This window comes from Ptychodera flava, chromosome 19, assembly GCF_041260155.1.
Source record: "Ptychodera flava strain L36383 chromosome 19, AS_Pfla_20210202, whole genome shotgun sequence".
Classification (NCBI taxonomy): domain Eukaryota; kingdom Metazoa; phylum Hemichordata; class Enteropneusta; family Ptychoderidae; genus Ptychodera; species Ptychodera flava.
Genome location: NC_091946.1, coordinates 33,059,720 through 33,086,174, shown reverse-complemented (window position 1 = coordinate 33,086,174; position 26,455 = coordinate 33,059,720). Strand labels below are relative to the sequence as shown.

Sequence of the window (26,455 nt, the reverse complement as noted above, 5' to 3'; positions counted from 1 at the left end):
GTGATACGTCAGCCTGCAGCCAACCTATTAATAGAGTTAGTTTGCCATATGGTGTATTCTCCATGGTAATTGTGGAGACTTTCTTTTTTCCGAGTGAATCGCAAAGAAATCCATATTCTATGTCAAGAGTTAATGCTGATGGAATGATTAATGAAGTGTCGTGAGAGATCAGTGATAGTGTTTTCCTTTAGTGTGTGAAGAACGTCTTGCCGGAAGCTGGTTGCAAGTCTTACATGTATTGGAAATAAATATTGTGGACCACCCAGGGAGGATAAAAATTGCCCCGGAACAAAAATAATTTGGCAGTCCCCTTGGATTGATGAAAATTTATGCTCTGAATTGTCAGCTGTGAGTCGTAGAATTCATCATTGTGATAATTTAAACCTTGTATGCAAAATCATGGATTAAATTATATTTGCAAAAACCATAATATGCATGAAGGGTTAAATGTGTCTTGTCATTTTACAAGAGCAATATTTGAAAAAAAAAGAGTTGTTAATTTTTGTTTCTTCCAAGGAGTATGTTTTCATATAATTATTCGAAAAGTATCTTGATCAATACAAATTATCAGCCTTGCCATAAGTACAGTTAGTTCAGCAAAAATTCTGTATATGATGCAATACTATTATTGATGAATGTAACCCTGTCAGGGCTAAATTTAGAGTTTCCATCTGAAGTTGCACATTAATACCGGTAATTCGAACAGTTGAACATACGTGATCTAGAAGTAGGAGAAGAATTTTCTCCTACAAACACTAAAAAGAGAAAAGAAAAGTAAAATTTTAGCTAAATGGATCTTTAATTACAGTAGATAGAAATTATCCCAGTATAGTGACATGTTTCAACATAGCTTATGCTATCTTTGCAAGTATTCTTTTACTACTGTATCAGATAATCAAGTGTATGAAAGAAACATCTGTACTGTGTACGGTATGTATAATCTGAAAAGACAGAAAGGAGTCAAATAAGCTTACAAATTTAAGTCATCAAATCCCTTCTGTCTCCATAAAATGCTCCACATTAAAATTCAGATGCTTTTGTACACTGTTTGTACACTATTGGCATTTGAATGGGGTATGATTCTATTGGATAGAAAAAGTCATATATTGCACACCCCACACACCCCACACCCCCCCACATAGTGAATTGGTGCGTGCATGATGGCAATTTTACATCAGATTGCTTGCCTGTTAGAAGAGTATATGTACGTAATATGCTGCTGTTAATAATGGTTGAATTGCCACTTGCCTGATTATGGTTACATAACTGTCACGCAAGAGTACATTCCTGATACAGTTGTGGTTAAGCAAACTTTATCTGACCGCTGGCTTACCTTTGTGTTTAAAAGTTATTCAGAACAAAGGTGAAGCTGCTTAAATGTTTGCAGTATCAATGAGAACTGACAGTATATATATATGAATTAATGATTGTTTGTTTTGATTGACTTATTCTGAGATAAGTTGTAAAAATCCTCAATATTCGCATCAGGTTTTCTGTTGCATATGCTGGTAGGACTTAGGTTGTTGTTTGCTTTTTGGGATAAATGACGTTTTGCCCTTTTCAACCCCATTTCCGGGTTGATAGGTTCACCCACATCACTGAAAGCAATTGATTTATACCAAAGTCTGGTTTGATACACACAAAGGGAGAACTATTTCATTTCGTGAAAAAGAAATTGTTGGCAGGTGAAGACAAAAAAAGTAATATAAACCTGTAGTCACGTAAGAAAAAATTGTTCCAGCAGATTTGCATCGGTTCAGCATACAGAAAAATACTTTGATGCCAGGACTGACAGAAGAAAAAATTACTGTCATAGTGACAGAAAAAAAAATTGCTGCCATACCTGTTTCCTCCACCCCTGGAAATCAAATGGGTTTTAAGTCTACATTGGAAGTCAACCCTAGTTCATGGGTTTCCACCCAACAAGCTGATATCTCTCAGGTGCATCAATCGACTTTTGCTCAAAAAATTCTTGAACTTGGAAGTGATTGACACGGAAACAGAAAAAATATTTTCCAAAAAATGAGAAAGTGTACATATCATTAAACGACAGTACAGTTTTTCTGAAGACAGAGGAGTTATTTGTTTTTCTGAAGACAGAACAATTACTTTTGAAACTAATATTATACTGATACAGTGCTCTTCAATGTCATTGCAAAAACAAAGGAAATAGCAAATATCCATAAATGCATGTTTGTTTGTCAGTTATGAATACTCTCTATCATTCTGCCACCAAAATTTATGGAAGGACGCTTTTGACTTTCCAATGGAAAACTGACATCTTCTGTTCACATGCAGATAGTACTTTCTGCTATTTTTACAAACGCAGTTTGAGAATGTACAATAAGATGGAAAAGGCGGCGAAAAACCATGATCTTTCTGCAAGATAATTCAACACCACAGTGCTTAGGATTTGCAATCCAAGTATTAGCCTTTAGCATTTCTGAATCATGTTATGGTTACACTATACACATCATAGCAAAATATGGCCTATTGGAAACAGCACTAGGCATGAAAATTTACTTCCAACATTTTGAAGTAAAACCTCAACAATGTTTCGATTGATTCTAGACATAAACACCACAGTTGTTAAATTATTGTACTGATTCCAATTGTCACCATCAGTTTTTTTAATTTTTTTATTGAAAAGTAGTGCAAAAGTAATGAGAATGTAACAGTAATACACTTTAGGCTAGTATGCCAGAGTATATAAAACTGACCGACTGAGTTTGATTTGCTGTGGAGTTGTACATGAACACATATGGAACAAGATAAACTCACCAGGACAAGAGGGTCAAAGGTCAATGTCCTCATGATCCAGACTGCCAGATGGTTTGTTTCTAAATTGTAATCATCTGTTGATAAATGAGTGTTTGTTTAGCTTTCCACATCAAGGTCTTGTAGACTTCTTCAAGTGACATTGAAGAGGTGTATAGGGGCATTATACCACATAATTTTGGCAACTCAGCATTGTAGATGGGAAAAAACAGGCTCAGTATTGTAAGGATGACCACATATTTGCTGGCAGCTACAAATTTCTGTGGTTTTAATGTCAGGCTAATGTAAGACACTGACCATTTAGATTTAAAAATAACTTATTAGGCATCAATGATCCAGAATCGTGAGTGTCTGGCGATTAGTTGCAAAGTTGATGGCCACTCATTTCACTTTAATTGAAAATGGCTATGCACAGAAGGTTACCAAATTTACTAGTTTCCGAAAGTCTAAAAATACTTCCATTGACGTAGATACAACTACCGGTAATTGGCCTTCTTTAAAGGCATATGCTACAAGCATTTCTGTTTTGTTAAATTTTGTCAAAAATGTATTCAAGTTTGTCTTGACAAAATCATTACAGTGGTTTTGACAATGTACTCTATATTGCAATGCCAGCTCTGTGCTCATAAATAAAGCTCTTTATCTTTTCCATCAATCTATGGTGTATCGTTAAGTCATAGAGATTGATAATTTTACAACAGATTTGCTGATTGATAATTGTACAACACATTGCTCTGAGAACAGATCGATAACTCTTGAAGAGATTGATAATTGTAGAAGGATGGATAATTTAAATCTAAAATAGATCAATATTCTAGAACAGAATGATAATTGCAGCACAGATGGGTATTTCTCAAGGATATTGATAAAAGGAACAGATAGAAAATTGTACAAACAGATTGATAATTGTAGAACAGCTGATAAGTCTAGAACACAGATAAATAATCTGTATAATTCAAGAACAAATTGATTATAATGAACAGCTATGTAATGTTAGTCATCTCAAACTATGTTTTGTTACTAATTTTCTAATTTCGAAAATTCCAAATCTGAGGAATGTTCACAAATCAAAATCTGGAAATCTGGAAATTCCGTCAAAGTTTCAATTCCATCTGTCCTTTCCTTAACCCCTTAATCCTGAATTGCAGTCACATTTGTAAGGATTTATACACCTGTCTTATCAATGTGTGTCATTCTGATTTAGGCTTATCTGTCAATGATTCAAAATTCGTAAATGTTAGCAACTAATAACCTTATTGCTATAATACCTACTTTGTCAATATTTCATAGTTTTGATAAATTTTTTCGCCTGCGTAGAACAAATAAAATTCAGAGTTGTTTCAATCCGTGAATATCACAACAGCATTGTTTCAATAAAATGCTGATTGAAAAGTACATGTCTTGTCTGTTATGGGAATGCAGATAAAAGAATTCATGTGTATTGTAAAAACACTTTGAATTGTAAGCTGCCACTGTGGGCAAAATGGCCTCTATATTGTTCACTCAAAGTGTGACAATTTTTTGCCGCACATACGCTGAATGAGCGTAAAGAGAGCCAAATCAAGCTTCCGTGTGATGTTGAAAACTTCGCCGAATTTCCTAGCCGCACAGCTAAATATTCAGGAAAGAGATGCAGATTCCATTTCCTCATATGTTCCTCTGTCCATTATGATATTTCGGCAGTAATTTCATGAAGGAATTCTTAAAATACCGAAGCGAAAATACTCTATGCAAAAATAGGCGAAAACACGGCCAACAGCACAAACGATCGTAAACTCGTCATTTCATAAAAACAAGAGGGAAATTTAAAAAACTAAAACCATAGAGTTTTAGTTAACCTTCATGAGATGCTTAATCTCAAATATTGTGAGAAATAACAGCGAAATGAAAAATTTGGTCCGGCGGGTTTTTTCAGATGTCTTTTTTCATTTTACGATGTGCCGAATAATTTCGATTCCCATAGAAAACAATGTCGTTTATGCGCGTTCCGATCGACCGAACACATTGCAAACTTCTCGCCGGTTCAAATTTTTCAATTCTGAACCAATGATAATGAAAATTGGCACGGTGATCCTTTGACTTATAAGCAAAAATCGTATCGTTTTAGATTTTTGAATTTCTTCGTAAAATTTGTTTTATTGCCATTCTATTCATTCTGATCACTAAAATATACTGTTGCCGTCAACAATATGGCGATCTGACGGCGTTTACATGTGCAGAACAAGGGTCTGAAATTGACGTAAATCAATCAGCAAGTGTCTCCTAAATTGTACAGATCAAATACCTGTCAGTTGTTGTCTTTTATACAAAATTTGGGTGAATATGAACCATGAACATCACATTAAATTGGTAAAAATAACGCGAAACGGAAGCGAGCTGGTGTAGAGTCTCCACTGTGAACGTGTAGTGAACGTTATCGATCGATATTCTTTTGTTGCGAATTGATACAATGTTGTGTTGCATACCCGCGGATCGCATGGCGCCAAACTTGTCCAAAGAGCGCCAAAATATGCTGAGACATAAAAGTATCACCAAAACTACACAAATTGTCTTCGATTCAATGTGAGTTGAAGAAAACAACAGATACGTTGATTTTGTGGTACATAAGTCAATATATACGGGCTGCCATGGAAAAATTCATGACGTAACCTGAAAATACGAGCGACAGGCGAGCAGATTTCGATCGATATTTTATTGAAATGAAATTGATACAATGTTCGCTGTCGTCACTAGCAACCAGCCAAAAGCGTTGTCCCGCGGGGGCGCTGTACTGAACAATTTAGGGCCCTTTTTGCCCATAGTGTGCTCTCTTTTTATTGTTGTGGAATTTTCATTGCAATCAGCAGGATTTTGATTTAACCCTTTAACAGGGGTTTCATTAAGTTTTGAAGTAGGGGGCCAGAATGGAAAAGTAGGCGGCTTGCAGCTGCCATGACCACAAAGCGGTCGTCGTCGGGGGAGGGTCCGGGAGGGGGTATTCCCCCTCCCGGCCGAAGGCCGGAAACCCTGATAAATGAGCTAAAATTCACTTTTTACAGCTCACAGTCACTTGAATTTCTAGTATTTTTAGAGAATTGTCAAGGGCAATATGTGTTCATATCATAACAGCCATTTTTCTGGGAGATTAGGCCTAAATAATTAAAAATGATAAAATGTGGTAATGTTGACGATATTTTGAACAAAGAAAACTGAAATCTTTAGAGCCTCTATGCTTTTAGGAGGTAAACTATAATAATTCACTATTATTAATGATATGAATTTGATATGATATGTAGATGATATTATTCAGTGTTACATCTAGACAGGGGGGTAGGGCATTCCCCCTCTGTTGAAATGTTGGCACCCCCAAATTTGTCACTTGAGGGTGACCACTCCGCCCCCAATGAAATGGTGCCAGTCACACCTTAGAGGTACAAGTAGAACACATGAACTGATGAAATGTCCCCGAAATTTCTGGTAAAGGGGAAAATCCCCCTTGTTGATGCCATCCTGGATGAAACACTCATATTTTAATCACAGTAAATGAGAAACTTTTCATTAATGTATAATATGTTATGCTTAAAATTAAGAACCCTGATGTTTGGTATTGAAATCTGTAGATGAAGGACTTTTATACCACTAGTGGGGAGGTAAAAAGGATAATTTGTATCACAATAATGATAAAAAATGACAATCATTACCATATTTCGCAAATAGAATCAAAGACCCTCAAAGTTATCTGACTATATGGGTATGCAAAGTAAGAACCTTGATATAGGATATGAAAATTTGTACGTTCAGAAGCTCACATTTGGATTTAACCTGACGACCGTTTTTGAAGTGAATTTAGAGGTCTGATCGTATTTTAAACCACTACGGGCGACATTCTTATTGGCGTCGATAGACCGAAAAGCAGTACATATCGTACGTCCAGCTGGTTATATACCTTCACATTTACGCCTACCGCAGTGCAACGCACGTCGGCTTACTAAAATTCGAACTGTAATCGGGAAGTTTTTTCTTGAGAAAAAAATCAGGTCATTGCCTTCGAAAACAGTTTAAATCCACGTAATTATCCTTCTTTTGTTTCTTGGTCCACTTCAAAATCAAAGATCGTATAGCGAAGCTTGACCTTGCGATCGCTTCCGTCTTCATTTGTTTATCGACCATTTTGAGTTGAGCTAACGACAGCCGACAGGTGTAATATGTATATGCACGTTTTCATTGCCGTGTAAAAAGGTCACCACATAGGAATCAGCAATTCAGGAAGCCAATAGAATCGTCCGTTGCAATTCAGATTTGTATTGAGGCAGTATACTCAACACCGTGCTGCATCGTAGTACAAGGCGATCGTAATAGTCGCTCGTCTTCTAAATTTTGTTTCACACAAAAGCCGTTGAAAAGTTTGATTACACAGCTTGTGAAACTTTTCCGTATCATTTCAGAAGGTAACACATATTTTAGCTATGAAAGAGTTCAAATTTTCCGAAAAGTAGCCGGCGAAATCGTGAGAGTAACCGGTCAATTTCGCTGGCTGCCAGCTCTTAATGAAACCCCTGCTTTAAGCGCCACGGTCAATTTTTGTCACCTTTAGAAAATATACTCCAGTCAATTTTTTTTTCAGATTTTTGTCAAAATTTTGATAACAAACTATAGCCAATGTAATGTGATGTCCATTTGGTCCAAAATTATCAAAAAATTTCAGAAAAACTCACAAAAATTGGCAAAATGTGGCAGTAAAATTTTGATGGGGAAAATTACAGCACTTCAAAGCCGGCTTAAGCTACAGTTGTAAAATGACATCCTAAATGGTAAATATCAGGGAAAAGTTTAAGTTTGTGGCCGACACATCTTAAATTACGAATAGGCAGACTTAGCTAAATTTGCTAAAAAAGGATGCTAGCTTCAAAGATGTATTTCAATGTATTGAGGCACTTGTACAGGTATACCGTTCTCATTGTTTTCAAAGTCTGGCGCCAGCAAAATTTATAGGAATAACAAAACATAATCATGATAAATATTTGTCAATGTCTGATGAACAGACAACCAAGTAAATAAAACAAAACAAACAAACTAACCCCAAAAGCAAATTACACCTACGAACCAAACATTTATCGAGTTATCCCAAAAGCTACTTGACAGGCACACGAACCAGTCAATTCCATAGATTTATTTTGCAGATTTCTGTAATCTCATTTAGCACTCTACCTATAAGCTTACCATAATTTCTCAGCTGCATATCTGGCCATAATCTGTTGAATGTATAGTTCTCATTAATATGGGAATTTCAGTATGAGTAAATGTCACACTGAATTTAATCCAGTGATTCATTTGTGTAGCCTATTCTGTCTAACTTGGTGAAAATGTGAAAATCACCATTCTCGCGAGCCATAGCAATAATTTCCGCTCCGCTGACCTAACAGGTAGCGCTAAGCTGTTGCCGTAAAGAGGCGCGTGGTTTACGACGATGGAAAATCACATTCTTTACATTGTGAAATTCCTATCCAGTCATTGATGTAGACATTTAAATATCATTCCCCAAGTATGATAAACTATAATATTATTCCCAAAATATACTAAAATTAAAAAGGATATTTCTGTGGAGAGTGAGATATAAAGGTAGAAAGATAAAAAAGAAACCCTTAATGAGCGTACAGAACTGAGCGATATTTTGCAAGATTTCTGAACCCCAAAGTAACACCTTAACTTCAAACAAGATAGGTAGGTTCTAGACAATGATAAATTAAGAATTCATCTAGAAATCTTCATCGCTTCAAATTTTAATGCTTTTCAACACATTTAAGCTTCAAAATATAACTGCAGTCAAATCTGTAGATTTGAAGTATTATATCATATATTTTTTTCAAATCCCCTCTCTAACGAGATTCCAGGTTTCAGTAAAAATATATTGTATTTATAGGCAAAACATGCAAGATATCTGAATCAATTGATACAAGGAGCCTATAGAAAATATTCAAAAAGGCTTGTGTGAACAGTTTTGCTGAAAGCAACCATGAATTGCATCTCAGTGAATAAGAAATGGTGCACATATAAATTTTTAAATGATATGAATACCTCTGAGGCCTAAAGTGTGTGGGAAATTACTTTCTTTTCACAATATGCAGCACTACATGTTCAGAAAATTACTGGTATTGTTCAACTTCAATGTCATTTATGTTAGAGCACTGCTGATGTAACTTTTTTACATTCAGGTTGAGAAATGATAACTGCGGCATAAATTTACAGACTTCAAGTATTACAACCACTCAAAAGCAAAGCTATTTAGTCGGTGTTAACGTCCATATTTGTAAGCAAGTGATTGCGCCAGCAGGAATGTCTCTGTATAACTGCAAGTAAGCAATGCATAATCTCTCCGTCTACAGCCAAACAGCTGCATTTGACAGCTGAGAAAGATGTAGTCAGGATAACCTAGTGCCGCATCATATTTCAGACGTGCAATAACCTGTTACGATACGATGATTTTTCTTCCTGCCGCCGACAGCAAAATAGCAACCACTACAAGTTTGTACTTGAACACGTTTCACTGAGTTTAATTAAAATTTTATATTGATTTGTTTACCTCATAAAAGAACTTCAGGGCCCTATAAAATTTTAATGACCTAAAATGGAGAAGACGTGTATGACCCAAGCGCACCAATTTACATACACATTAGCTCTTACATCTGATCTACAAAGAGAATATGCAAATATGTAGACTTGAAGGAAATATGAAACAAGGATTTTGATTGGCTTGTTCAATACTTATTGGGCAATATAAAATACTTTCTTATTTTGAAACTACTTTTTGTGAGAAGGCCTGTTTGTATGGCAATCATGCATCTTTAAATCTCGTTATTTTTCAAGCTTTAACTATATGAACCAACTATAATAATATTCCTTCGATGTAGTTATTAGTTTTGAAGGAAATTGTGAACTCACTTTTTGTGTGAAAGGTTATCAATTATAGGATTATTTTTGTCATTAAACTAGTACTGAGTGAGTTGAGTACTGAGTCAATGCTGGCTTACAAGTACCTCAATTAATTTTTTGAAATGATGGACAGTCATTTTGTCATCCTAAACATTAAAATAATAGTGATATATAAATGTGTGACAAGTCAAACTTGATGCATCTTGTTAAATATAGCTACTAGAAAAGGAAAATATAATGTGAAGTAATGCAGTCATTGTTCAGCCCATAGCTGAAAGAAATTGCCATAAAAATATTTTTGATAGTAACATTACAAAACTGTAAAGACTGTCGATCTTTATATTAAAACATTTAACAAAAAGTGATTTCTTCAATTTAGCTGGGTACAAAGAATACGACTCAATTTCTTTTCAAATTTTTTTTCAAAATTGCTGCAAAGATGCTTATTTAGGGGAAACAAAAGTGCTGCAAGTAAAAGATTTTTAGAGGAAGAATTTGTACCAGTATATAACATCATCGGACATGAAACCTTTTTTTCTGCCAAACCTGTCACTTCCCCATCTGCCAAGTCTATAAAATGCACTGTATTGAACCAAACGTACAGTACCGTACATGTATTTTCACCTACTTGGCATGATACATTACGATGGATTAAGTCGTAAAAAATTATGTTTATAGTATCTTCATCAAGGTCTGCAAATGTTCAAGTCCTTAAAAGGTGTTATGCCTCACCGGTTTTAACCAACTTGACCTGATTGTGGCAGATGAACTTGGCATGATAAGGGTTTAATCCTCGTCTTTGCACTCAAGGTTATAGAAGATGCCGATTTTCATTTTAAAAAATTTGTTTATTTTTTAAATTTGCATTTCATTGTAATCTACATTTTTATTTGTTTTTTTCAAGTTGTTTTAGAAATTCAACCAATTAGGAATTGTAGTTTAATTAATAGTAATTTTCCTATTTCCAGGATTTGCAGGGTAGCATTGTAACTTCAAAGTTGAAGTTGTGAACATGTTTGCTATGTATCACCATTTTGAAAATAATTTGTTTTGAATAACTGATTCTGAATTGAAAATTTCTCCCTTTTTGAACATTTCATGCAGTGCATGGAGAAACAGGTTTTTCCAGGACATGAAGTAACATGTTATTATTAAATAGCAGTAAAATTTCAGTACATCAGAGCCTAGTAAATGGCATTACTAGGATTCATATAAACACATTTTAGTTTTCTATAGGTGTACTTAGAACTCTCACAAACCATTCAATCATGAATTCATTTTGATTAAACACATGACGTTTGACAGCTATTTTTGTGAGTCTGATTTTATGTGACATCAAGATAGTAAAAATAAAATTGCAATTCTCAAAAACGTTGCTGCAGGGTTAGAGTAAACAGTGTCTAAAATTGTCTGAAAAAGTGGCTAATATTATGCACCTTTTGGTGGTTAGTTGACAAGGTAGCCAGGCTTTCGATTGGAAAAAAAAATTGTTATGAGATCGAAAATCAAATACAAGATTTTAAAACCACTTGAAGCATATTTTCAGAGAAAATGAACTTATTTCCTGTTCGGAATTTCAATCAATTTTTATTTTTTTAATTTTAGCTACATTTAATATCGAAGCATTCTGGTACTAACTTTAAATGCATGGGTTTGAAAAACATGCTTCCATTGACAGAAGAAAAATTGGAAAACACTTTTCCAGCCACAACTGTTTCTTTGATTATATGTATGACTGAATTTCTTTAGAAATGGAATGGAGCCTTTGTTCATGCCTGTTGAAGGAGCAATTTCCTGAGGTTTTTGAAAATCAACACCATTTGTTAAAACCAGGAGTATCATTAACAATGTAAATTAAAACCAGCCCCTTTTAGTGAAGTAGATACACTCAACATTTTCAAGCGTAGAGACTAATGTAAATATTCCATCTGCAAATGGAATGCTTGCCTATTGATATTTTCTAATGTCATGTTAAGGAGTTTTGTGTTGTCATCGACTTTTAGCAGTGCCAAAATTAAGATTCCACTGCCAGTATATTATACGTGAGAGTATTTGGAAAAATTTACCATTTGGTTGCTGCTCAAGTTGATTGTTTTAAAATTTTTAGAATACTGAAAGAGCAGATGTCGAGATCTTTTCTAAATTTATTAATTCATCTGTTCTGCTTCATCAATGGTGCTTTATATTGTTCTTGTCATTTTTTCTGCAAATTCAACAAAAACAAGAACAACAACAATAGGAAATGATACTTCTAAATTAATAGTATTGATTACAATAATTTGATCACTCTATCATGACCGATACTTTAAGCTAGAGTGCATCTCAGGGACAGGTATTCTGACTCTCACTTGTTCAAAATGTTTTTGCTCCGCTATTTTTGAGGCTCATTTTTCGAAGCTCATGAAGTAAATAAAATTTCTTCCAGCTATTGTTGTGAAAATCAGAAATTGCATTTTTGCTCATGTTGGCCATTTAAAATCTAATGTCCTACATGTAGTAATATTGGATGACTTGGTTCTCTAGTACCAAAGTTTGCAAGGTGCCTAATAATCTCATTTTGTAGCAAATATATATATATATATATATATATATATATAAAGGGTAATGTTCAAAGACAATATGCCATAATAGGGCTATATGCATGCAGTGACCTTGACGTTTCAAAACAGCAAACCTGAAGTCTATTTTAACTCAATTAAGGGACCGTCTCAGATTGTCGCAAAAGTTCAAGAAATTATTCCTTCCTTTAGATGAAAACCCTCTACCCCGTCACCTAAGCGAAAGTTCAAAAGTGTGAAATGTGGATGACTGCCTGAGAATACAATGTAGCATTTTGCTATAGCAACTGAAGACTATATGTTTTCCCTGACCACATTTCATCATCAAGTAATCGATCAAATTTGAGTAGTGCTTAGCTACTAATCACCATCAGCATGACACGAACGAGTTGGATATAGTTTACAGCAAAATGTGTCGGTACGAGTGTGCAGTTTTTGTTTCTTTTTACACACAATGTAAGAGAATGTGTAATCACGAAATAAAAGTGCGAAAGTGAAGTTCACTATATGGAGGTCAAACTCCCCCCCCCCCCCCCCCCCCCGTAAATGAATGAATTTCACTTTTTGAACTTCTGCGACATCTGAGATGGTCCCTAAATCAATAAAGTTATTTTCAATCATTTTCGATGAATAATCCTATCTAGGCTAATTATACGTATCATTACAAGTGACCTGGAAGTGACTTGAAAGATTCAAAGCAATATACTTGTCTAGTCTAATATTACCTCAATTAAGTCAATTAAAGTAATTGTTGTTCTTTCATTCAGATGAATGGTTTCATAGTTGATACATCAGGGCAGTTTAACTCAAGTGTACTGTAATGACTGAGAGTTGTCTTATTATCTGTCTGTATGAGAGAGAGAGAGAGAGAGAGAGACAGAGACAGAGAGAGAGAGAGATCGAGATTGCAAGAGGGATGAGAGAGAATCAAGGTGGCATTTAGATTTGTATGAGAAAGGGGAGGGTGTACTAGATAGAAAGGAATTGAAAATTAAAGTGTGTATATTTAAATATTCATTGGAAAAGTAAAATTCTGGGCCAATTTAATTATTAGTCTAGTATTCAAGCATTGAAACTGATATGACAAAGATATTGCATTTCAAATCTACTCACTGAATCCCAGCAGGGCCTGTGGTACAGGTATTTAAAATTTGGCTTGATTCTACAGGGAAACCCTGTTGAATTAAATATTTAGCTTATCCTGTCACTTCCATAATGTCTAAGGTAGTAAAGATTTGCAGAGTTACCTTTTAAGTCTCAGATATCCCTGCCATGTGATCTCCTCTATGATATTTATAGTTTTCTGAATAACTTGTAGCTGACTTTAAATATTATCACATATCTTCTTTACTTTGTATATCGCTGTGGCATACATATTGGTATGGTGTGAATTTTCATAAATTCTGAGGGGAAAAGAAATTCAATAGCAATGATGCAAGATTTTGTAGTTTTTGGCTCTTGTCCTATGATTTTTCCTTGCTGTGTCTTTTATTTTTCTTCTTTTTGCTGAATTAAACAACTTGAAAAACATTTAATACTATATATAGAAATGTACATACTATTAAAACTACATGTATTTTATTTTTAACAATAAAGAGAGTAGTTGATTTTTGGAATTTCTCACAGTCATGAAATACATCATCAAATGAGCTGTGATCTAAAAACAAGTCATGATTTTTGTCTAAAATAAAACATTGTTCCACATTTTGCTGAAATTTTTGTTTTTAATGAGTGGTGACAGTTAGTTCATTTCTGTATGCTTTTTGGACATATTGAGAATTATGACACTTCAAATATATTGCTCAAACATTCTGCTAGCCAAAAATTTAGCCATCATATTTTTCCCATCAAAATCAGGGTCTCTGTTCAAATTGTTGGATTATGAAACTAATAACCTAGAATTGCTGATATTGGAAAATTGAATGTGGCCCCTTGAACGTGTCATTTTCCCATGTGGAATTAACACGATGGGGAATAATTTAGTTTTTGATTTTTACTAAAACAAGATGTGAAGACTTTTATTCACTTTCCAAATTCCAGACTGTCAAAACAAATGAAGCAGACTGGAAAATCATTTTAAAAATGTGAGTGTCTGAAAATCCGTTCCCCAGAGGCACATTCGAAAAGTGAAAAGATTAAGCATATTTGCCCGATCATTGCACTGACCTGAGGCAGTTAGAAGCCAAGGGCGAAGACTAATCATAAAATATTTTTTTCAAATCCATGGTTACAACCTTTATGACATGCTCAGTGGATACAACAACCAAGAGGGCGTTGACCTTATGATGTTAGAGATCTTAAAGAATCCATAATAAGAAGGAAATCTATACATAAATGTAGTTTTAACATAAATTTACTGACAAGATACCGATAGGCAGTGAAGCCAGTAAGCATGATATATTTTGAACTGTATATTTACAAATACAATTTGACAAATAAATCTAAAAAATGATAGTTTTCAAGAGAATTCAGTGATTCAGAATTTATACATTGCTATTCACAACCAAAATATTTTTCAACACCTCATTTATTAGCTTGCCATATGGAAAGCAAAGTCAAAGTTTGCCAGAGATAGGGTTAGTTTCTTTGGCACATATACATTTTTTGAATATCTTTAATTATCTGCTGAGATTTTTTATAAGTATCTTGAATTCAACAAATACTTTCAGTTCCGACAGCCATAAAGCAGTGGAAGTTTAGAACTAAATTTTCAATTGCAATGGAAAATAGTAGCTTTATTGAAGGATGACAAAAGCAAAATACAATCTGACATTGGCGCATATCTAAGATTCACTTCATAGCTACATGTTTATATTGATAAAATTGAGCCGAACTGTTTATATTTAGGAAAGTTGTATATGTCAGAAATGTTAATCTAGATATGGCATACCAACTACAGAGTGATGAAGTGTGGTTGTTCTTAGTTGAATTGTAGACCCTTAATTTGACTAATCATTCATTTATTTTGGCCACCATTTTTTTCTTAATAAAATTCTCTTACACATGAATGTAGACATGCGTGCAAACACAACTCCTTTATTCATGACACTGTGAATGCAGATGATAATTTGCTACCTACTTGAAAAATTATTGAATACCCTCCAGCTTTATGGGAATATTTTTTATGATCAACCATTTACTGATCATTTTACATTTTAAAAGATTGTCATACATATAACAGTTTATACAGTATTTGTAAAGCTTTTTGCAATTCCGAACAGCAATGTGATTCAATCAGTGACAGGCATTTACCTTGTCTTCAACTAAATTTTGTGTTTTCCTGGATGATACATGATTGTATATGATGATAGCATGAGGATCCGAGGCCTGAAAACAAACATGCACGTACTAAACTGCTGTGTTCAAGTGTACTTTATATGGATTTCAATCATGATAAGAATTTCTCGAAATTTTCTTAAGTCGGCTGTTTTGTAATATATAGTAAGGAAAGTACATGTATTCTATGTCAAGGAGGATGCATGTTCTCAAGTCATTGGCATGTCACGGCTTAGAGAATACCCTGCTTCTAAAGAAAAAGCAACATATCACAAATTGCCACAGTACAGCTGTGTGCATCAGTAGCATCATGCCTGACATACATGACGATGCCAAAGGTGAGTGAGTGGAATTTGATTTGATTGAAGAAACAGATGCTAATGCTGATGAGGTATCTAGAGAGCAATAGAGTAAGTGTCGATGTACATGCATTTCTGCGATGACCTTAGATAAGTGACCTCGTCAAACTGCAATATGAATGAGTGTAGATTTTGACCTTCTCAGACTGCAAGTTCACATGTGAATGAAAAGGCTTCATTATGGAGAGTGCCTCCAGCAAGGACAGATTTCTGAATCTGATAAACAGTGAATCCCTTGATTTCCATGGGAGAGACGTGTTTTCAAATACTCATCAGAAATGAATTTAGTACATTCTTTCAGCTTTTCGACAACAGTACAATTCTGTGAGTGCTGTTTCAGAAATGTAAGATTTTTGAACGCGTGATAGTACTCAAAAGCAGTGGAAAAAAATTTAATGTCAATGGAATTTCCACTTAGTAAATATATATAGCTTTCGATTTAATGTGTTGAGTCAGAATAATGTGACAATTTGCTCTTCTTTTTTGTAAGTCTTCATTTCTTTTGAGTCTGGGTACTGCACTATTGTTTTAATCAGATTAAGTGATGAACTGATGTAATTTTGTCAGAAGATCATTTTGCTGGTTGCAAAATCATGAAAATATGCTGTAAATTAATCTTTCAATAACATATTCATAGTTCAATGCATTGAGTTTCAAAGTCACAATTACAGACAGCTAGGATTGACCTGAGATGTACAGTACGCATGGCTCAGCCATATGGTATGCATGTTGGAAGTGATACTACAAGATGCAGTGTACATGACGTTGTTAAAACACGTAGGCTGATGTAATCTGACACACAGTGAGTGATATTGTCATAATGCTCAATATTTTGTACTAACAATACAGGGCAGAGAGCTGACGCCATATCTCAGTGTCTTGGATGCTGTCCAGCCTAATGTTAAGCAGGAAACCATTGGTAATTATACACTCATGACACGTTGATCTAACGCAGACCACTTAACCGCACAGTCTGCGAAAAACATATGGTTCACTTATTTCAAGTGCAAGAAAACCGGGTTGCTTTTCTCTTCTTGATAAAAAAGTGAGTGTAAAACATCTGTTCAGATCAATTGGCTGGCCGACATCAGTTTTTTGTGAAAACAGATGCTTTCAAGGTTTTTGTTTAACGGTACAAAGTTGTTTCAGTGAGAAGGCTGTTGATGAAAGTGAAAGCGTTTTACAATTTGAATCAAGTGACTGTATTATTAATGTTTATTATTATTAAAATTTCTTTAAAAACGCACTACGCATACGTCACAGTGCGCTGTACAGAACACCAAAAGAATATGCAAATTTACAAAATACTTGATGCAAGTGCCAGGGATAAAAACGCACCACACGAGCAGTCCTGCGGTGAAGAAGGGTGGGTTTCATAATAGGTATATCGTATCTGTAGTTTGTACATGGAATACAAGTGGAATGTACTCGCGGACATCGACATATGAATTTTCAGATATCACTAATATGTATAATTTCTAAACAATATGTGGTACCTCTTCCGACTGTGATTTAAAGTTTGATACATGTCAAGAACTGCATGAGTAGCTTGGTGTTCTCATTCCTTTTGAAACATCTTGACATCACTTTTGGTTTTAAATTTGAAATTGATATTCTCTTTAAAGGGGCAAAGTGGTTCTTTTTTGAACTTTTTTCATGAATTTTGATTTAAATGAAAAGTAGTTAGTTTTGTTTGACTTCTTTAAACATGCTGTACTACTGTGAAATAAATTCAGAAATTCAGTGAAATATTTTACGGTGTGTACCAAAAACTCAAATTCCGTGCACAAATGTCACCATGCATGGCTGAACATACCGGGCTACATGAAGTTTGGACCTCATGCAAGCTTTTGTAATTAAATTTTAATAGGCAGTTCCTTTCATCTACTTAAGGAGAGAATCTTTTCCTTATTTTGTAGCAATGTTTATTTGTCATAGGAAAGCAAATCAGAATAGGAAAAATCAATTTTGTCGAGAGATCAAAAAGGAAATCATTGTTTTGCATTCAGAAATGGGGTGATTTTTTTGAGAGTGCTATAGTACCGGTATAGTGTATGTACCTGGTACCAGCAAGTATTCCATGTTTTCTTGACATCACAAGAAGGTCAAAGAAAAGCTACTTCGTCCCTTAAAGAATTAAATTGTCATGTTACGTTTTGAGCTTTCTTTGGTGATTGTTTGCAGTACGCATTAAAATTAATTTCACAGTAATTCAGATACATGTATTCACTAATTCTGAAAACCTGCAAGATGTCTTAAAGTATATAGCCTTGCTTGTACAACAAGCATGCAGATTTCAAGTTCCAAAACTGATTATGAATAGCAGAATAGATTTGACATCCTAACAATTTTTCTGTTGTTGGCCAGGGAAATATGTGCTGTCTAGCAATTTTGCATACAAGCAGAAAAGCTAAATTACTGAAAATACATTTATTACAATATTAGGTTGACTTTGATGGTTACAGGGCCAGTTGCTGTAGCTTAATTTTGATGATTTATTTGCACCATTTTTGTTTTGTAGGTCAAGTGAATGCTCTTGTTCCACTCTTCTTAGCATGTTTAAACACCAATTATTTAGCTTGTCAACATAGCAATAAGTGTAAAATGCACTAGCTGTTATTGTCTACATTTGTATACTAATCTGAACACTCTTCAACAATAACACAGCAATACAAGTACAGGTTGAGTTGACAAGCTGAATAATGTGTATCTCTAAATGCTTCAGAAAGAAGCCTATATAGTTTCATTCTTTTTTAACAATCCACTAGAAGTGCTTATTTGAGTTTTGTAGTGTTTGAAATCATTGAAATTAATGATGCTTTAACTTTCATAGCCTCTTCAAAGATTACAGACACAATTTACAGAAGTTGTATAACCATTTGTCTTTGGATGAATCACAGCTTTTAACGCGATGTACATGTATAGTAAAAGGAAGGAGATAACGAGCTGTGTATAAAGCTTGACAGACACAACTGAGTGCACTGTTAACATTGGATGAAATTTCTTGAAACGGAAGCAAGGATAATGACTTTGAAGAGGTTCAATGCTGAACAGGAAATACTAGAAAATAATTAAGGACACATCCTGCTCTTTATCAAGTATAATCAAGCAAAGAGGATAGTTTATACCCTATGCATTTTCATCTCTCTGGCTCATTTAGTAGAATTAAACTGAGGTTTTTAAACTAAAAATCATGGATGAAACTTCACAATAGTTGCTATGTTCTTCTATGGACCAGTAAATGTCACACTTAAAAAAGGGAGCAAAACTAGAAAAATATCAAGACTTTAAAAACAAAATTGTGATCAACATAAAAAGTGAAGTACATGTACGTGCATTTGAATATTCGTACAAGAATTTGAGAAGAGCTGAAAAAGCATTACAACTATCACTTTTCCTATAATTTTAACTCTATTTTCAGCAACTGCAAGTATGCTATCTAAAAGAATAATTTCCTTCAAAAGTAGTATTTGATATTATTGTAGATCACATTCAAGGATTCATTATCACCATCATTAGCACAAGTTTCATAAAAAAATTGTGTGCAAGTTGTTTTTAGGCCAGGGTCTGATATCAACCCCAAGGTCACTTTAATATGACACTTTTGTTTGTCTCTTTATCACTATAATGTAAGTAGAGCGGATAAGTGAGAAAATATTTCAAATTGTGATACAAGCATGAAAATTGGCATGTAGGCACATTTTAGGTCACCTTTTAAGAAAAAACACTAGCCACGAAAAAATCCAATATGGCGGCCATTTTTCAAGATGGCCGCCAAATCGACTTCTTGAAAAATGAAATCATTGATGATTTGGGACATAATCATCTGAATTTAACAATTTTGGTGGCTATACCCATGTTTTCAACTGTGTTGAGTCTATTTCTGATGTTTATTTTATGATATTGTCCACTCTCGAGTCAGAAAATTGCTCTACGAGTAAACAGTACAAAAAATACATTGATTGTATTAAAAACTAAAACTAAAATTGTTTGTAATAAAAGATCTTCACTTCCCAACCACTTTTTTGCTATTTTTGATGTTTTTACGACATACCAGCATTCTGTATGTCTGTAACTGTATTTAGCTCACATCAAGCAATGGGGACAAATGTAAAATGCTAATTAACCAGCCCTATTATCCGTTAGTTGGTCGCATTTCAATTGACAGGATCAGAGCCAGCCTGGGAGAGCTGAACAAATGATTAAAAGGCTACCTTTATCAATGATACGATATAGTGAGTGGATCAATGTTGTTTCTATGAATCGATATTGCTTTGACCCTGGTCATGTGATCTGGACCCCAAGAAAAACAGTTTTATATTTGTGTGATTCGTTTTAATGGTGTTGTAGGACCAAATTGGGGTCCCTTCATCAGTCACTCGAATGGTTTTGTATTCCCACTTGTTTAGTTTGACATTAGCCATTGTTTATCAAAACGATTTGCTAGAATCTTTGTGTTTTGGTCTGGCTGTTGCGTTGTTTGTTGCTCAGACCATTCGTTTCAATTGTGCTCGCGTTTTGTTTTTCTTGGAAATGAATGTCTTTTTTTCTATACTATGATATTTTTTTCAGAAAAACTGTGGCCAGTGTTTGATCGCGATAATTATTTTCAGTTTCCTATTAAATATTGTTTGATTAGATGGTTTTGATGAATGGACTATTGGTCGTTGTGTGCAGTTTTGTTGTTACGACATTATTCTTATCTTTGTCAATGAGGTATAGCTGACGTTTTCTTAACTTCTTTTCTGATACAAAATATTTCTGTTTTTCTGTAATCTCATTGTTGAAGTTATCATGTGAAGAAATTGACCCCTTTGAAGTCCACGCTGCATGTGTGAGCATATCTAAAGAATTCATCTTTAACAATCCCTTGAAATGTTGTTTGGGTGGCAGGAACTTCTCAACAAATATTGGAATGTGTCAGTCGGTTTTGTGTGGGTTTTAAGATGGAGCCGTTCTGCCTCCATATATTTGTTTATAGTATTCTCCATTGAATTCAAATATATTGTGTTTGAGAATAATGCAGAGTAGGGATTTAGTGTAGTTTTTGTGGTTTTTGACATCGTTTGTGTTGGGTGGTGCTATTTTAGAGTCCTTCACCATGATCACTGCGCTTATGGCGTTCTTTGGTGGCGTGTTTGTGTGCATTGATGCAATCGTGACGTCTAATATTATAAAAATAGAGATTGCTGGTATTTTTTTTATTCCAGCTTGTTAAGGAAACATGCAATTTTACGAAAAACACATTTAAACGGATAATAAATTGTACATTTTATGCCTTAAAAACTAGTATATGGATTTGCATGGACGCCATATTGGAAAATGGCCGCCATTACGGCCGCCATCTTGGATCGACATAATTACAAAATATGCCTTAAGACCTGCAAAACCAGCCTCAGGAACATAAACATACAGTTTGACACAGAAACCACTTAAATTGTTCATAAATTCTGCTTTTTATACCTTAATTAAAATATTTGCATGGCAGCCATATTGGAAAATGGCTGCCATACGGCCGCCATCTTGGATTTTCTTGTGGCTAGCGTCTAAGTGATACACCATTGATGGTTGTGCAAAGTTTCATGCTTGTATCATAAAATGAATTATTTTGCCAAAATACCACACTTATCTGCTCTACTATATAATCTTGTAGCTATATAAAATATCAACCGTGAAATTTTACAATTAGCCGAAAAAGTCGACCTAGAGATGTGAGTGGCTCAAAGCGCATTCATGTCCTGTGACATGAATATTAACAACTAATTGTTTCAAAAAATCATCATGCATTTACAGGTGAACAGAGAACAGTTTTCCACCAATGCAAAGCTAGTAAATCTTGAATACATGTTCATTTGAAGTCAACTGTCAACCAAAATATCATTCACAGTGATCCATAAGGCATGCCATTTGTCATGTGCTGACCTCAGGAAACAGGTTACTGATAGCTGTAGGCTTTTGATATGTCATCCTTATCATCCATGTACTGCAATGTACCCATTATGTCTTGGACATTGATAAAGTGATGTTTCACAAGTGGCATAGTGAGCCATTAACTTCTATACGTTGGAATAGTTCTATTGATTTTTGTTGTCAGATAGGGTGAAATAAAAGCACTGTTTCAGATCTCTTAATGGTTCCCGGAATGCCCGGTCATACCAGCGGTCCACAAATTAGCTTGTCCGTTCATTCACTGTGACAAATAAAGTAGACGTCTTTGTGCGATAGACGAGATGATTGCACGTTATCAGATGTTCCGTGTTCCACTGTATAAGCCCAGACAAAAGGAACAGATGCTGAATGCTATTGTGAAATTTCCAGATGCATTGAATGCATGTATTAAATTCTACAGATGAGAAAAACCCATTGAAATCTTTGAAACAAGGTTTGTGTTCAGGTCACTGAAAGATATTTTCAAAATAAAGTAATTCCCACACAGGTCATTACGGCTATTTTTCATATCTACCTCAAAGCATTAAACAGGATTTTGTTTCCCCAATTCCCATATTTTCTAAATTGACCATCTGGTCTGAGAAGCATCCAGGTGTCGTGTCTCTTGTCCTTTGCTGAAGTGTGCCTTCATTTCAACATGAAACCACAATCATATGATCTGTTGAAGAGAGGGCGTGATCGGCTAAGTTGAGTGATTGACATTGAGATAGCGGATGGCCGACCGTCAATTACTCTATTGAACATTTCATCATTCACTGAGTAATGTTAAAGTTACAGTCAATGGTTTCTGAGCATTCACGAAAATAACAAACATTTTTTCAACCAGTACACAATAAAACTCGTTACTATTGCTTAAAAGAATGAAATATTGTGATTCATCATAAAAGTTTTACTTGTAACCTGCTAAAGTTACTGTTCATTAGATTTGGGATTGTATCTGACACTTTCTCCTCTGTCAAGGTCAAATTTCATACAGTTAGGTCGTCCTATCAGAAGTACAGCATCATAAAAGCCAGATCATTCTAAATATAAATTTGATGACAGATACTTCTCTGACAGGGAAAATAATATTTTGATCTGTGAAATTGACGGGCAAGCAATACCTTTTTTTTAGCTGAGAATATCGGAGGTTGCATTTAGGGCAGAAGGTAAAATAATGCAAGGTTGTTGCTCCATCAACACTATCCTATGGGAACAAGGGTGTAATTGAATTTCTCTGGACAACAATGAAGCATAGTAATTCTATTACCTGTTCCATGATGCAGTGTGCGCCAGGGTATACAATACGGATAGTTTTCAATCGGATTCGAACCCACAACATACGGCATCAGTCGCCTAGCGTACGTTATGCATAGAACTTTTTAGCTGTAGGGTACTCGCAGGGTATGTTGCTCATAGAACTCTATGGCAGATTACACCCTGACCTAAATTTTCGTCATTGATAGATAGAATATACATGGGGCATTATCTGGCATTGCAAATTTGTGCCGTTCTGCAATAACAATCCGTTGTACAACACAAATCAGTATGTTTTCGTTGTTTTGAGCGTATATACGGTGTTTGATATAGCCACCACAATGCATTGTGGGATAACTGGGAAAAGGTGTATAGCATTAGCATTTAACTGAGCAATCACCATGAGCCACATTTCATTAAAAATTAATTGTAGATGTTGGTTTTCCAGCAATTAAAAGTGTTAACCTCTCGAAACGGTAGAGTAAAGCTCTTTGGTCTATTTGTGTCCCATACATAAATGCAGCAGATCAAATCTACATGTACACAAGTTAAAGCTGGTTAAATACTTGATACAATATTGGTTGTCTTGTAAGGGAAAGCTGAAGTGCCTAGACACATATTTTATCTCAGAAATTTTTGAGATTGTATGACTACAATGAAATATTAAATTTAAATTTTTCTCTTACAGACGTTCGAGAGAGTCTTGGTGGAGAATAAACTGCACGGCCTGTCACCAAGTCTTTGTGATGCTGTTGCTAGCATTCCCCGCTACAAGCTCATTCAGACGGCTCTGCCACATCTCATGCACTGCTGTGCAGCCCTGCTTTCCAATCGAGTCAACCTGGGTCATATAGACAAACTGGGAGTCGGAGAGACCAAGCTTCTATACACGCTACACTGGGTACTATTGAATGCCCCTCAGGAGTGTCTTCAAAATGCCACACAAGGGGAGCTAAACAACGCCTGGTATGAGGCCCCACTTACCACCATACAGCTCTTTGTTTACCTGTTTGCCCCCCTGGCATTTAGTGTACGAGAGTCGGACTTGACCTTTCGACTGGAAAATGGCTTACCACTCTGGAAGGCTCTGTGGGACTTCAAATGTCCGGACAATGCTTTCTTCTCAGCGCTGGTCAAGCCGAAGCATCGGACACTCCACATTGTCAGACCAGTGCCTAACAACGTTCCAAAGAAGACAGAAGTTCCAGACAGGTCAAATCAAGATGATGGGGAGCATATTGAACAAACCCAGCAGCTACAGCAGCAGATGGAACAACCTTCTGGACAGGACTGCAGTAGTCTTGGCATTGACAACACAGTACAGGCTGCCACCTCAGTTCATTCCATGCATTCTTCCAAGTCCTCCTCCAGTCGTTGCAGCAGCCAAGTCCAGGCGCCGGAGATCAGCAGTGAACTTAGCAGTGACCAAGTTGCCCCTCTGGTGACTCTCTCGGATGTTTGTGAACATTTTAGCAGTGAGGTGTCATCAGATCCCCCGTCGGTGACCGTGGAGTTTCTTTGCGAGGTCTGCAACACCACCGTCTCGTGCAACTCAGGTGAGACAAAGTCATGTCAGTGTGGCCGATTGCAGAGAAACTCAATGGATGATAGTCGGTGTCCATCTGTTCAGGGTAGCCAATCACCTGATTCCAGAGTAGAATATGAATCCAGGAGTCCCTCTCCCTCAATGCCTCAGCATGACCGATCACAAAAAGTTATCTCAAGGAAGAGCGATGTTTATCTGGCAACTTTCTTTGATGTTGCTGTGTTGAGATGTTTATTTAATCCTCACTGGTCAGAAGATGGTATATATTGGGCATTAAGCTATATTCAAAATAGACTCAAGCAAATTGTTATGGAAGCACTGAAGCTTGAACGCTTCCGACAGCGAAGTAACTCATCTCCAATTCCAAGAATTGAAGTCTCCTTCTTCAAAACTCCAGCTTCAAAGCAGTTATCAGCACCGCCTACAGCAGGCATGTTCCCTGGAAACGGGAAGGACAGGTTGAGTGATGGACACGATGAAGGAAGCAACTCTCCCAAGAAGATAAAGACAGACCATTCAGATGCGTCAGGGTGCCTGAGACGCAAGGGTAGCCTGGAGAGAAGAGGCAGTCTTGAGAGACGAGGAAGTGGGAAGAGACGCCCCCCTGTACGGCGGCAGTCCAGCTTGACACATGCGACAGCAGCGGCAGTTCCTCAGTCAATCAATGAAGAATCAGAGGAAAGCTCAACATCTATGAGTGCCAGCACTGAAGAACTCTTGAAAGAGAAGCCAGAACAGCAGAGTAACCGAAGGTCAAGCAGTCCTCTCTCAACCCTCGGCAGACTGATTGAAGGAGCAAGTAACTTCAGTCCTCCAAAAGTAGAACCTTTCAAATTTACAATTGATGTGGTGAAGTTGAAAAATTTGCCATCTCTGATGGAAGTTGATGACAGATTTCTAATTCCAAAAGAAACTTTTAGGGAATCGCCAGGCTTTGAGAAGGCAATTGACCACAGTTCCGAGACCACCAGCATTGGATTAACTGCAAGTGCTGCCACCTTGAATATAGCTGAGGCACAGCGTCCTCAACAAATGACCTCACACAAACCTTTGTTTGTGACTGTTGCCCCCGAAATTGAAACCATCACAGTTCCAAGAGATGAACCGTCCACGCCACCTACTGAATCAGTCTCCAGAAAACGAGAATCTTCCAGTGATGAGGATAGTGGGAATGATCCCAGCAAAGATGATGGAATGATAACTCTTACTGTTCCACCTCCTCCACAACCAATATCAAGGAGTGCGTCTGATACAATGGTCAACTACACTACTGTCATAGAGGAGGATATCCCAGAAGCCCCTGGTGCTGCACACTACATCAATCCCAATGGCCAAATCAATCATGGCGTCCTAATCAAGGCGCTTAATTGCGTGATATCACGCGAGCCTAGTGGGCGCATATGTGATGTTGCACTTGGAATCATCGAACATTTGTTGGATATGAGTGTTGTTGAGAAGAAAGAAGTGAAGAAAGAGAAAAAGGAGGACAAGAAAGAAGAGGAAGGAAATGGAGAACAGAAGAAAGAGGAGGAAAAACCCATCGATAAGGCAGTGAGAGCCAAGCAACGGTTGGAGGAAATGAAAAACGAACCTATGACCATGCATAACTTGGTGATGGATACGTTAATGAGGATTTTCAAAGTTCTTGGTTGCCAACATGGATGTGGGGAGGGGCTCAGAGGTATCCAAGGTGAGTAGGAATACCTTTATGAATACTTATGAGAATAATTTGCATACTATGAAATGCAACAGCAGGAAATGAAGCTGTGCATTCATCCCTCAAAATGGAATTTCAAATTTTGTTTGAAAATCTTCTGTGCTACGAAGAGACATACAGGTACCTT

General features: G+C 36.0%; 1 protein-coding gene across 8 annotated transcripts in view; it reads left to right on the top strand.

Moving 5' to 3' along the window:
- LOC139119319 (protein unc-80 homolog) overlaps positions 1-26,455 on the top strand; it is a 182,207-nt gene that overhangs the window by 56,374 nt on the left and 99,378 nt on the right. For all 8 annotated transcript variants that reach the window (XM_070683075.1, XM_070683076.1, XM_070683081.1 and 5 more), the window contains exon 3: positions 23,754-26,301. In XM_070683075.1, coding sequence (XP_070539176.1) covers positions 23,754-26,301 — 2,548 coding nt within the window. The remainder of the gene's footprint in view (positions 1-23,753; positions 26,302-26,455) is intronic.